Raw genomic sequence first — 14927 nt, 5'->3', positions numbered from 1 at the left:
CAGCCAGGGGGTTCAAACCTCCAAACTTCTGGTTAGCAGTCGAACACTTAGTCACTGTGCCACCAGTGCTCCTGTTATTTTTATACTTGGGTTTAAATAACTTCTTGATGTAAATTAGGCACTCTGGTAACTGTGTTTTATTTTTCTTTGTTGAGTTTAACTAAATGAAGCTCAAAAGAACCAAAGGTGTTATTGTAGCTTCCAGAAGTGCTCTATTTACTCTGAATTAACTCCTAACACAGCAGAAAAACAAAAAACAAATACAGAATGTGAATTTAATTAGCACAAATTTATTTCTGTTGAGTAGTAAAATTCCCTGATGTTTTCTCTGATTCTCTTAATGTTTTATTCACAGGAAGGAATAAAATCTTTTCATCTATAAATTGGAAGCTAAATCAAAAACAAAATGAAGCGAATAAAGCGTCTGTCCTCCATTAGTAACAGATCGACATTTGTTCCAGAATTAGATAATAAAAAAAGACAATTTATTTCATCAGTGTCACCTAATCCAAAGGAAAAACGTAATGCAAAATTAGTGCCCGATAAAATTGAACCAATGGTCCTGTGTTCTCCACCAACAGGAGAATCCATTGTAAGATATGCTTTGCCCATTCCATCGAGTAAGACAAGGGAGTTAATAGCGGAAGATGAAATGATCAGGAAAACTGCCAAACATCTGAGTATGGTAAGACACTTGTTGATTCCTGTGTCAGGGGTTCCCAATACCACCCCCAGGTTTGATGATTCGCTGGAAGGACTAACAAGACTCAGCATATAGTCATAATGACAACTAAGATTATTATAGGGACAGGATACAAATCAAAACCAACAAAAGGAAATAGCACATGAGTTGAAGTCTGGAGGACATCTGGTGCAAGCTTCCAAGAGTACTCTCTCTTTGGAGTCACACAAGACACCCTCATTCTTCCACATTGGATTGTGACAACACTTGTGAAACTTTGTCTACCAGGAAAGCTTATTAGAGATTCAGTGCCCAATTTTTTTTATTGGGTGCTGGTCAAGTCTGTATTATCTGCATAGTACAAAACAAAACAAAACAAAAAAACCCATTGCTGTTGAGTCAATTCTGACAGAGTAGAACTGCCCCATAGGGTTTCCAGGGAGCGCCTGGTGGATTCGAACTGCTGACCTTTTGGTTAGCAGCCATAGCTCTTAGCCACTACGCCACTAGGGTTTCCCTCTGAATAGTATATACCAAAAATTCCAGACTCTCAGAAGGAAAGCAAGGATTCAGCATAAACCACATTATTTGTACAAACAATGTAGACACAGTGAACTATTCTTATCAGTTCTGGGAATGGTTAGAACACTTCTGAAATCCAAGTTCCCAGATGGCAGACGAAGGCCAACCTTGCAGCCAGGCCTTTCTAAGGATAACAGTCTCATGTCTGCTACGTTAACTCTTCTCTGCTCCTTAGAAACTAGTTCTTAATTTTGAACTTTTTTTGCACAATGAGCCAGAATTGAGTTGTACTGAGTACCAAGGGAGAACAGTGAGTAAGCACATAAATATAAAAAGAATGTAGTTTGTCAAACTTTCAAAACATGTTATCTCAAAGTTTGAGGGTTTAGCTGAGGGAATTTTCTTTTAAAATGTATTGTTTTCTAGTCTCCATTTATTTTCCTATTCTTTTTAGAGGAGAAAGTATAATCAGTCATAATTTGAGAAAAACTTTGGTAGTAAGTGGAGTTGATGCTTCAACCATTCATGGACAGGCCCACTCCATTTTAGATACCTGTCAACACAGAAATAGAGTTAGAAGGCATCTCTGTATTACTAAGGCATAGGGTCAAAGACTGTTGCTCACACCTTCTGTTTCATGGGAGATTAGATGAGAATATGAGAATTAGAAAAGTAAAGTTTATGACACTGGCAGAAAAAGGTCTTACTGATGAGGAGGTCCTGCTGTGCTTGATTATCACTTACAGTTACTATAACTAATGTTAAACTATGAAGGTACTAACTTGCTTTGATTTTTGGTAGGTTGTTTCTAGTTTGGAAGAAGCCTATGGAGTTGACACTGAACCCAGAAAAAAATCAGCTGTGAAGACTGACAGTGAAGAACTATCGTTCTCTGTAAGTTTGTTTAACCCTAATGTAGAGACGTTAGTACCAAAAAGGGTTAAGATTTTCTTTTGGGGTCTATTTATGTTCTCAGAATGAATTCCCCATGCATGGAAACAATCCTTTTAGGAAACTTGAAAGTAGTGTACTGATTTTTCCATGCTCTGCCAACTATCTTAAAGTTTAAGGCATGTCCAGATTTTGAACCTACTTTTAATGCTAAAGCCTCTTCTATTTAATTTTTAAGCTTGTTGTTGGCTGTTGCTTTGAGAAGTATATTGATTACCATGTTAAGAAAACATTCTTCCATTCCTAGTTTGCTAAATAAAAAAACAAAACAATAAAGGTTATTGAGTTTTAACAAATGCCTTGATTGTGTATGTTGAAGTAATATAACTGTTGAGATGATTATATGGTTTTTCTCCTTCAACCTATTGATGAAATTATTTTAACATATTTTAAAATCTTCACCGTTACTTTCATACATGTTTACACATGGAGTATTAATCTTTTATTATACAATTAGCTTTGTTAGTTAGAGACTGAGTTTGGCTCCATTTAATGGAAAACCCAAATAAGTTTAAAGAAGACAGGTTTTTATTTTTTCTCACCTAATAGGGAAACCCTGGTGGCGTAGTGGTTAAGTTCTACAGCTGCCAACCAAAGGGTTGGCAGTTCGAATCCACCAGGTGCTCCTTGGAAACTCTATGGGGCAGTTCTATTCTGTCCTATAGGGTCGCTCTGAGTCGGAATCGACTCGACGGCACTGGGTTCTGGGTTAATAAGAAATCTGTAATTAGGAAATCTAGAACTGTTTCAGGGACTAAGGGATGTGAGGACCAATGTCTCTGCAATTCTTTTGGTAATTCCTTCATTATTGATCATAAGATGTCTGCAGCAGACCAGCTAGCTTGTCTACGGTTTTGATAGGAGCAAAAACAAAGGGCAGAGGAATGATACAACTTGGTCTGAACCATCTTTTTAAAAACTGAATTACTTTATTTTACATAAAGAAATATATTTTGATGAGTATTGACAAATGTATACAGTTTCATATCCCACACTTGAATCAAAATATAGAACATTTCCATTACCTCAGAGAGGTTTTTTGTGCCCGTTTTCAGTCAACTTGCAGCCTGCTTCTGACACAAGACAACCACCATTATGACATCTGTGACCATAGGTTAGGTCCACCTTCAACCCCATTTTAACCATTTTAAGTGTACAGTTCCGTGGCTGAAGTATATTCACATTACCACTGTCTAGTCACAGAAATTTTCTGTCATCCCAAACAGAAACTGTGTACCCATTAAGCAGTGACTCCTATTTGCACTTTTCCTCAGGCTCTGGTAACCTGTATTCTACTTTCTGTCTCTATAAATTTGCCTGTTCTAGATACCTCATGTAAGTGGAGTCATAAAATCGTTGTCCTTTTGTGTCTGGCTTATTTCACATAGCATAATGTTTTAAATGTTATGCATGTTGTAGTGTGATCAGAGCTTCATTCTTTACAGCTAAATAATATTCTATTGGTTGTTTATCCATTCCTCTGCCGATGGACACTTTCGGCTATAGTGAATAATGCTGCTGTTAACATTGGTGCACAAATATCTGTTTGAGTCCCTGATTTTGATTCTTTTGGATATGTACCTAGGAGTGGAATTGCTGGGTCATATGGTGGTTTTTTTTTTTTTATGGTAATTCTATATTTTATATTTTGAGGAACTGGCAAACTGTTTTCCACAGTGGCTGTATCATTTTAAATTCTTACTGGCAATGAATAAGAGTTCCATTTTCTCCATATCCTTGTCAACAGTTGTTATTTTTCATTTGTTTATAATTGGCATTCTGGTGGGTCTGAAGTGGTATCTCATTGTCATTTTGACTTTCATTTCCCTAACGACTAATGATGTCGAACATATTTTTCATGTGCTTCTTGTCCATTTTCATATCTTCTTTGGAGAATTGTCTTCAAGTCCTTTGTTCATTTTTAAATTGGATTATTTGTTTTTTATTGTTGAGGTGTAAGAGTTCTTCATAATATATTCTGGCCATTAATCCCTTATCCGATATATGATTTGATTTTTTTCTTCCATTTTGTGGGTTGCTTTTTTTAATTTCGTGATAGTCCTCTTTGATCCACAGAATTTTGTTTTTCATTTTAGTGATGTATATTTGTCTATGTTTTCTTTTCTTGTCTGTGCTTTTGGCATCATATTGAAGAAACCATTACCAAATTCAAGGTCTTGAAGCTCTATCCCTATATTTTATTAAGATAATTATAGCATTAGCTTTTAAATTTAGATCATTAGTCCATTTTGAATAATTTTTGTATGTGGTGTAAGGTAAGGGTCCGACTTCCTTATTTTGCATGTGCATGCTCAATTTTTTCAGTGCCATTTGTTGAAAAGACTATCCTTTCCCCATTGACTGGTACTGGCATCCTTGTCAAAACGAATTGACCAATGTATTTGAGGATTTGTTTTTGGACTCTCACTTCCATTCTGTTTGTCTATATGTCTCTCCTACGCCAGTAACATGCTGTTTTGAATACGGTAGCTTTGTAGTAAGTTTTGAAATAGAGATATGTTAGCTCTTCAAGTTTGTTCTTTTTCAAGCTTGTTTTGGCTCTTCAGTCTGCCTGCAATTCCATGTGAATTAGAATATTGACTTTTCCATCTCCGTAAGAAAATCTGTTGTAATTTTGATAGGGATTGCATTGAATCTGTAGATCACTTTTGGTAGTATTGTCACTTAGCAAAATTAAGTCTTCTAAACAATGAACACAGGATGCCTTTCCATTTATTCAGGTCTCTTTTAATTTCTTTCAGCAGCGTTTTGTAGTTTTCAGTGTAGATGCCTTTCACTTTGTTAAATTTATTCCTAAGTATTGTTTTTGATGCTATTGTAAGTGGAATTTTTGTCTTAATTTCTTTTTGGATTGTTCATTACTAGTGTATAGAACTGTGGCTGGTATATTTTGGTGTTGATTTTGTAACCTGCAACTTGTTTATTAGTTCTAAGGTTTTTTTTTCTGAAGTGCTTAAGGGTTTTCTACACATAAGACCATGCCATCTGTGAACAGAGATAATTCTACTTCTTCCTTTCCAATTTGGGTGCATTTTATTTTTCTTGCCAAATTTCTTTGGCTGTAACTTTTAGTACTGTGTGGAACAGATGTGAGAAAGTGGGCATCCTTGTCTTCTTCCTGATCTTGTAGGAAAAGCTTTTAGTCTCTTGCCGTTAAGTATATTACCCATGAGTTTTTCATAGATGGTCTTTGTCACATTAAGGAAAGTACCCTTCTGTGATGTCAACTTGGCTAGGTCATGATTTTCAGTGGTTTGGCAGATATTATGTAATGATCCTCCATTTTGTGATCTGACATGACAGGCCAATCAGTTGAAAGGGGATTTTCCTTGGGGGTGTGTCCTGCATCCAATATATATGGATGTTCTGGCAAAGCTTGCTTTCTCTCGATTCTGCATTCGACTTGTCATCCTCTGACTTCCGGATGTGAGCCAGCAGTCTGCTGCCTAACCTGCAGATTTTGGGATTTGCCAGCCCCCGCATGGTGAACTAGCAGCCTTCCCCCTGACCGGCCGATTTTGTGATCGTCAGTCCCTGTACCCATATTAAGTAGATGCCTCCAGCCTGACCCGTGAATTTGGGACTTGCCAGCCTCCACAAATGCACGAGCCATTTTCTTGAAATAAATCTCTGTTGGTTTACACGTGTGCTTTGCTGGTTTTGCTCTTTTAGAGAACTCATACTAAGACAGACACCATCCATCTTTATCTTATGGTGCATATTTATCATAAAAGAATGTTAAATTTCATCAAATTCTTTTTCTGCATCAATTGAAATGATCATGTGATTCTGTTCCTTCCTTCTATTCATGTGGTGTGTTACATGGATTGATTTTTGTGTGTTGAACCACCACTGCATTCTGAAGATAATTTTCCTTGGTCCTTTTAATATGCTGGTGAGTTTGGTTTGCTAATATTTGGTGGAGGATTTTTTTGCATCTATATTAACAGTGGATATTGGCTTGTAGTTCTTCTTTCCTGTAGTTTCTTTGCCTGGTATTGGTATCAGGGTAACGCTGACACAGAATGAGTTACAGAGTGTTTCCTCCTCTTCTGTTTTTTGGAAGAGGGTTTGCAAAGGATTGATAACCATTCTTCTTCCAATATTTAGTAGAGTTCACCAGTCTGCTCATGGACTTTTTTGTTGTTGTTGCTAGGAGGTTTTTGATTTCTGATTCACTTTCTTTATTTGTGATAAGTCTGTTCAGATTTTCTATTTATTCTTGATTCAGTTTAGGTATTTTGAATATTTCTAGGAATTTGTCCATTTTCTATTGTTTCGTCAAATTTGGTGGTGTGTAACTTTTCATAATATTGTCTTATATTCCTTTTTATTTATGTAAAATTATTGGTAATATTCCCACTTTCATTTCTGATTTTAGTTGTTTGCATCATCTCTTTTTTCTTAGTCAATCTAGTTGAAAGTTTGTCAATTTTGTTGATCTTTTCAAAGCAACAGCTTTTAATTTTGTTGATTCTCTCTATTGTTTTAGTATTCCCTGTTTCATTAATCTCTGCTCCAATCTTTATTATTTCCCTTCTGCTAGTTTTGGGTTTAGTTTGCTCTTCTTTTTCTAATTCCTCAAGGTGTACACTTAATTTTTGATTTGATATTTTTCTTTTGTGTGTGTGTGTGTAGGCATTTATAGCTACAAATTTTCCTCTGAGCACTCTATTCACTGCTCTCTATGTGTTTTGGTATGTTATATAATTTTTTATTCACCAGTAAGTATTTTCTCATTTCACCTGTGATTTCTTCTTTGGCTCTGTATTCCTTTGACACAAAGAGGTTTATGAGTGTCTTGGATGGTCTGCCAGGTGTGGCATGACGAAGCAAGACTTGCACAGGAAGGCTAAAAGACATATAGAATTTATCACTCACAAGTCTCAGAAAGGAAAGCACTCTGAGACCCGTGACACAGGACCAGGGACAAGGTAATAATAAGTTAGAATTGTAGGAGGGGGCTTATGTATGGCAAGCAGGGTAGGGTTAGCCTTCTTGGGGACTGAGCATTTTGAATAGTTCTGCTGGGTCAAGGGCATAAGGGCTGTCCTTAGCTGTTGAGTACCTGGCCCTGAGGCAATTAGGATGGGTGCAAAGTGGCCCATGAGTAGGAGAACCTGATAAGGGGAGTGATTGGAGAGTGGAATTCATCAGCTGCTCAAGAAAGGGAATAAACTGGCCTCTAGCCAAGGCCTCAAAACTCAATCAAGACAGCGTTTAAAGAGAATGATATTACAGACCCATTGGCTATTTAAGAGTATGTTGTTTAATTTCCACATATTTGTGAATTTCCAGTTTTTCTTCTGTTGCTGATTTCTACCTTCATTCCATTGTGGTTGGAGAAGATACTTTGTGTGATATCAATTGTTTTAAATTTATTATGACTTGTTTTGTGATCTAACCTGTGGTATATCCTGGAGTATGTTACATGTGCACTAGAAAAGAATGTGTATTCTATTGTTGGGTGGAATGTTGTATATATGTCTGTTAGGTCTAGTTGGTTTATGTTATTTTTCAGGTCCTCTACTTCCTTATTGATCTTCTATCTGCTTGATCCATCTATTACTGAGAGTGGGGTATTGAAGTGTCCAATATTATTATAAAACTGTTGATTTATTCCTTCGGTTTTGTCTATTTGCTTCATATGTTTTGGGGCTTGATTGTTAGATATATATGTTTATAATTGTTACGTCTTCTTGATGTATTGAACCTTTTGTTAATAAATAATGTCCTTCTTTGATTCTTGTAAACTTTTTTGACTTAAAGTCTATTTTGTCTGACAATAATACAGCCACACTAACTCTCTTTTTATTACTATTGGCATGGGATGCCTTTTCCTACCCTTTTTTGACCTCTTTGTGTCCTTGTAGACGGCATATAGGTGGATCATTGTCATCATCTTTTTTTAAATCCATTTGGCCAATCTCTGCCTTTGAATTGGAACGCGAACCCCTTTACATTTAAAGTAATTACTGATTAGGAAGGATTTAGCTATTTGTTTTCTGTATGTCTTAAATGTTTTTTCTTGTTGCTGTTGTTTAGTTCCTTCAAATATACACATAGAAGTATTCTTTTATGTATTTATTATACTTTTGTAGGGTACCATTTTGATTCCCTTTGCCTTTGCCTTTCTGTATATTTTTAGTTATTAGTGGTTACCTTGGGAATTACAATTAACATCTTAAACTTATAACAACCTAGTTTGAATACCAACTTAGTTTCAATAGTGTACAAGCACTTTACTCCTATACATCTCTATCTTTTATCTTGTTATTGTCACAGATTACATTTTTATATATCATGTGCCTATTAAAATAGATTTATAATTATTGTTTTATGCATTTGCTTAGTAAATCATATAGAAAAAAGAGGGCTTACCAGACCATGAGTACAATAATACAGACTTTTATATTTACCCCATGTAGTCATCTTTACTAGTGTTCTTTATTTGTTCTATGACTTTGAGTTATTTTCTAGTGTCCTTTCATTTCAGCCTGAAAGACTCACGTTAGCATTTCTTGTAGGGCAGATCTGTGGTAAGAAACTGCCTCAGCTTTTGGAAATCTCTTAATTTTTCATCATTCTTGAAGCATAGTTTTGCTAGATATAGAATTCTTGATTGACAGTTTTTTCTTTCAGGAATTTAAATATGTCATCAAACTACCATCTAGCTTTCATCGCTTCTGATGAGAAATCAGTTTCTATTCTTATTGAGGAGTCACTTCTCTTTTGCTGCTCAAGATCATTTCTTTGTCTTTAGGTTTTTGACAATTCGACTATAAATGTTTCAGTGTGGATCTCTTGAGTTTATCCTGATCGGAGTTTGCTGAGCTTCTTGGATGTGTATATTCATGTCTTCCATCAGATTTGAGAAGTTTTGGCTATTATTTCATTAAGTATATTTTTCTGCCCCCTTTTTTTCTCTTCCCCTTCTGGGTCTCCCATAATTCATGTTTGTCCACTTGATAGTGTCACACAGGTCCCTTATGATATGTTCATTTTTCTTCATTCTTTTTTCCCTTTCTTTTCTGACTTGATAATTTCAATTGTTTTATCTGTAAGTTTGCTTATTCTTTTTTCTATCTACTCAAATATGCTGTTGAACCTCTTTAGCTCAGTTATTGTAATTTTGATTTTATCTCTGGGACCTGTACGTAATAAATTGTATATGTTTTCTGGCCTTCCTGCATGAAACTCACTTCTTTGTGCTGCGCCTGGCGGACCATTCCAAGACACCCACAAACCTTTTTGGGTCAAACTGAATACAGGATTGAAGAAGAAATCACAAGGGAAATTAGAAAATACTTAGGGATGGATGAAAAATTATTCAACATACTAAAACATGTAGGAAGCAGTGAAGGCAGTGCTCAGGGGGAAATTTATAGATGTGAATGACTACACTAAAAAAGAAGAAAGATACCAGTGGCTTGGGTGGACCAGTTATTATAATTTTCAGCTTCAGAACTTCTGTTTGGTTACTTTTTATAATTTCTGTCTCTGTACTAAGATTCTAATTTTGTTCATATGCCATTTTCCTGATTTACTTTAGTTCTTTGTCCATGATTTCCTTTAGCTCTTTGAGCATATTTAAGACAGTTGAGTTAATGTCTTTGACTAGTATTTCCAATGCCTGGACTTCCTTGGAGATCCCACTAACCAAAGGGATAGTTTCTGTAAAATTGTTTTTTCCCTGTGATTGGGGCATACATTCCTGTTTCTTGGTGTGCTTATAATTTTTTGTTGAGACCTGGGCATTGTGGGTATTAGAATGTGGTAACTCTAGAAATCTGATTCTCCCACTACTCAGGGATTGCTAATTATTTTTTGCTGAGGGCCACAGATATCTGTTTTAGACTTTTCCATATTATTTTTGCAAAGTATATTTCTTGCTGTATGTGGTCACTAAAGTTTCTGTTCCATTATCTCTGTGGTAATCCAGTGACTTAAATAAGGTTTCCTTAAATGTCTGTTTCCAAGAAGAGGGAAAAAAAAGACTTCTGTTCCTTTAAATCTTCCAATGGATTCTGTCAGGGGAAACCCTTGCAGCCTGAGAGGGGCAAAACCAAGGCAAGTGTCTGTGCTTGTCCCACATACTTCTGCCAGATCAGCCCAAATTTTTAAAGGACAAACTCTTTGCTACTTACCTTGACACCAGTCAGTCATTCCAGGAACATGGGCTGGTATACCTACAGCCATGGTAGGGCTGAAGGATGGGGGAATGGTAGCTGGCTTACTTATGCTACCCTCTTACCAAAGAATAACAGTTTCTCACTTCAGCAAGTTCTCTCCTATTTGTTGTAAGTGTCCACATATGTTCCAGAGTTCTGAAGTAGTTGATTTCAATAGCTGTTTACAGCTCAATTGTTGCTTCAGTGTAGAGACCAAACTCTAGACCTTCCTACTCCTCCATCTTGCATGATGTCACTGCTACCATAAGTTAGTATTTTTCGTTTTATTATGCTTTAGATGAAGGTTTACAGAGCAAATTAGTTTCTCATTAAACAATTGATGTACACATTGTTTTGTGACATTGGTTGCCAACCCCATGATGTATTACCACTCTTCCCTTCTCGACCTTGGGTTCCCCACTGCCATCTTTCCTGTCCCCTCCTGCCTTCTAGTCCTTGCCCCTGGGTTGGTATGCCCATTTTGTCTTGTTTTATGGGCCTGTCTTCTAATCTTCAGATGAAAGGTGAACCTGAGGAGTGACTTCAGTATAGAGTTATGAGGGTGTCTGGGGGCCATATTCTCAGGGATTCTCCAGTCTGTCAGACCAGTAAGCCTGGTCTTTTTTTGTGAATTAGAATTTTGTGCTACATTTTTTTCCAGCTCTGTCTGGGACCCTCTATTGTTATCCCTGTGAGAGCAGTCGGTGGTGGTAGCAATGCACATTCTATTTTTGCCAGACTTAGTCTGGTGGAGGTGGTGGTGGTTGTGGTCCATTAGCCCTTTGGACTAATCTTTCTTTTGCGTCTTTGGTTTTCTTCATTCTCCCTTGCTCCAGACAGGGTGGGAGCAGTGGAGCATCTTGGATGGCCACTCACAAGCTTTTAAGAGCCCAGACACTACTCACTAAAGTAGGATGTAGAACATTTTCTTTACAAACTATGTTATGCCAGTTAAGCTAGATGTCCCCCGAGACCATGGTCCCCAGCCCTCAGTCTAGTAATTCAGTTCATCAGGGAGTTTGGATGTGTCTATGAAGCTTCCATGACCTTGCCTTGGTCAAGTTGTGCTGCCTTTCTCAGTATTGTGTACTGTCTTCCCCTTCACCAAAGTTACCACTTATCTATTGTCTATTTAGTGTTTTCCCTCCCCACGCCTCCCTTCCCTCTTAACCATCAAAGATTGTTTCTTTCTGTGTGTAGACCTTTTCAAGAGTTTTTATAATAGTGGTCTCATACAATATTTGTCCTTCTGTGATTGACTTCATTTCACTCAGCATAATGCCCTACAAATTCATCCACGTTGTGAAATGTTTCGCAGATTTGTCATTGTTCTTTATTATTGCATAATATTACATTGTGTTTATGTACATAGTTCGTTTATCCATTCATCTGTTGATGGGGGCTTAGGTGTTTCCATCTGTTTGCTATTGTGAATTATACTGCAATGAACATGGATGTGCATATGTCTATTCATGTGATGGCTCTTATTTCTCTAGGATATATTCCTAAGAGTGGGATTGCTGGATTGTGTGGTATTTCTGTTTCTAGCTTTTTAATGAAGCACCATATTGTTTTCCAAAATGATTGTACCATTTTGCATTCCTGCCAGAAGTGCATAAGAGTTCCAATCTCCCCACAGCCTCTCCATCATTTGTAATTTTCTGTTTTTTTGATTTGCGCCAGTAATGTTGGGGTGAGATGGTATCTCACTGTATTTCGGATTTGCATTTCTCTAATGGCTAGTGATTGCAACCATTTCCTCATGTGTTTGTTAGCTGCTGGAATGTCTTCTCTATTGAGGTGTCTGTTCATAATCCTTTACCCATTTTTTAATTGGATCATTTGTCTTTTTGTTGTAGAGGTGTTAGACTTTCATATAGATTTTAGAGATAAGACCTTTGTTGGATTTGTCATAGCCAAAATTTTTTCCCAGTCTGTATGTTCTCTTTTTACTCTTTTGGTGAAGTGTTTGATGAGCAGAAGTGTTTCATTTTTTAGAAGATCCCAGTTTTCTAGCTTATCTTCTGGTGTTTATGTGTTGTTAGTTATGGCTTCTATCCTGTTATTGCCATGTATTAGGGCCTCTAACATTGATCTTTATAGTTTACAGTTTTGTATTTAGGTCTTTGATCCATTTTGAGTTAGTTTTTGTGTATGGTGTGAAGTATGGGTCCTGTTTCATTTTTTTTGCAGATGGACATCCAGTTTTGCCAGCATCATTTTTTAAAAAGACTGTCTTTTTCCCATTTGATGGACTTTGGGCCTTCGTTGAAGATCAGGTGACCATAAGTGGGTAGATTTACATCTGGGTTCTCAATTCTGTTCCGTTGGTCAGTGTGTCTGTAGTACTAGTACCAGGCTGTTTTGACTGCTGTAGCTGTATAGTAGGTTCTGAGGTCAGGTACTGTGAGTCCTCCTAATTTATTCTTCTTCTTCAATAGTGCTTTACTCATACAGGACCTCTTCCCTTGCTATATAAAGTTAATGATTAATTTTTCCATCTCATTAAAGAATGTTGTTGGTATTTGGATTGAGATTGCATTGTATTTGTAGATTCCTTGGGTAGAATTGATATTTTCACAATGTTGATTCTACCTACCCATGGTATGTTTTTCTGTTTATGAAGGTCTCTTTTGGTTTCTTGCAGTAGTGTTTTGCAGTTTTCTTTGTATAGGTCTTTTATGTTCCTGGTTAGATTTATTCCTAAGTATCTTTTTTTCAGGGACTATTATAAATAGTTTTATAAATAGTATTGCTTTCTTGATTTCCTTTATTGGTGTGTAGGAACCCAACTGATTTTTTTATGTTCATCTTGTGCCCTGCTACTCTGCTGAATCTTTCTCTAATTCCTGCAGTTTTCTTGTGGAGTCTTTTGGCTTTTCTACGTATAGTATCAAATCATCCACAAATAGGAACGATGTTACTTCTTCCTTACCAGTTTTGATGCCCTTTATTTCTTGGCTTGCCTTATTGCTCTATCTGGGACTTCTAGCACAACGTTAAATAGAAGTGGTGCTAAATGGCATCCTTGTGTTGTTCCTGTTCTTAAGGCGAGTGTTTTCAGCCTCTCTCCATTAAGAATGATTTTGGCTGTTGGTTTCCTATAGATGCCCTTGGAATGTCCCCTATATACCTATTTTATTGAGATTTTTTTTTTTTTATCAGAAATGGGTGTTAGAGTTTATCCAATGACTTTTCTGTATCGATTGAGATGATCATGTGATTTTTTCTTTAGTTTTACTTATTTGGTGTATTATGTTAATTGATTTTCTAATGTTGAACCATCTTTGTGTACCTGGTGTGAATCCCACTTGGTTGTGGTGTATTATATTCTTGATATGATCCTGAATTCTACTGCTAGTTTTTTGTTGAGAATTTTTGCAAGTATGTTCATGAGAGACACTGATACGTAATTTTCTTTTTTTGGTATCTTTGCCTGGTTTCGGTATCAGGGTTATGCTGTCTTCATCAAATGAATTTGGAAGTATCCTTTCCTATTCTATATTCTGAAATAGTTTGAGTAGGACTCGTGTAAGCTCTTCTCTGAATGTTTGATAGAATTCTCCAGTGAAGCCATCTGGGCCAGGGTTTTTTTTGTTGGGAGTGTTTTTTTTTTTTAATTACTTTTTATTACCTTTTCAGCCTCTTCTCTTGTTATGGGTCTGCTGAGATTTTCAGCCTCAGTCTGTGCTAACTTAGATAGATAGTGTGTTTCTAGAAATTGTCCATTTCCTCTAGGTTTTCAAATTTGTTGTAGTATGGTTTTTCATAGTGCTCTTTTATGATCCTTTTTATTTTATTTGGGTCTGTTGTAATGTTCCCCATGACGTTTCTTATTAGGCTTATTTGTGTCCTCTCCTGTTTTTCTTTTGCCAGTTTAGCCAGTGGTTTGTCAATTCTTTTAAAGAGCCAACTTTTGGTTTTGTTGATTCTTTCAATTGTTTTTCTGTTCTCTATTTCATATATTTCTGTTCTTGTTTTTACTATCTTCTTTTCTTCTGGTGGCTGTGTGCTTCTTTTGCTGTTGTCTTTCTATTTGTTCAAGTTGTATAACTAATGTTTTGATTTTCTCCCTTTCTTTTTTTTTGATGTGTGCATCTATTGTTATAAATTGACCTCTGAGCACTGCCTTTGCTTTCTCTCAAAGGTTTTGGTATGATGTGTTTTCATTCTTATTTGATTCTAGGAATATTTTTATTCCATGTTTGATTTCTTCTGTTACTCAGTGGTTTTTAAGCAAGGTTTTATTCAGTTTCTCTGTATTTGATTTTTTTCCCTTGCTTTTCCTGTCTTTGAATTATACTTCTATGGCATTGTGAACAGCGAATATGCCTTGTATTATGTTAATGTTTTGGATTTTGTTGAGGGTTGCTTTGTGGCCTACGATGCGGTCTATTCTGGAAACCATTTCACGTGGACTGGAAAAGAATGTGTACTTTGCTGCTGTTGGGTGGAGTGTTTTATTGTTCTCGAATCAGTTTGGTAAGTTGTGTTTTTTTCAAGAAATTTCTCTAAAACTGCCAAGTTTATTGTCTTAAAATTGCTCAGAATAATGTGATTATTTTCCATTGGTTCTATCA

General features: G+C 36.4%; 1 protein-coding gene across 1 annotated transcript in view; it reads left to right on the top strand.

The window, feature by feature from the left end:
• The first annotated feature begins 406 nt into the window (after positions 1 to 406).
• Positions 407 to 14927, top strand: part of CCDC7 (coiled-coil domain containing 7) — a 415568-nt gene continuing 401047 nt past the window's right edge. The window contains exons 1-2 of the mRNA XM_064285199.1: positions 407 to 685; positions 2006 to 2098. Coding sequence (XP_064141269.1) covers positions 407 to 685; positions 2006 to 2098 — 372 coding nt within the window. The remainder of the gene's footprint in view (positions 686 to 2005; positions 2099 to 14927) is intronic.

The sequence above is a fragment of the Loxodonta africana genome, chromosome 4 (genome assembly GCF_030014295.1).
Source record: "Loxodonta africana isolate mLoxAfr1 chromosome 4, mLoxAfr1.hap2, whole genome shotgun sequence".
Classification (NCBI taxonomy): domain Eukaryota; kingdom Metazoa; phylum Chordata; class Mammalia; order Proboscidea; family Elephantidae; genus Loxodonta; species Loxodonta africana.
This window is presented reverse-complemented; position numbering and strand designations above follow the sequence as displayed.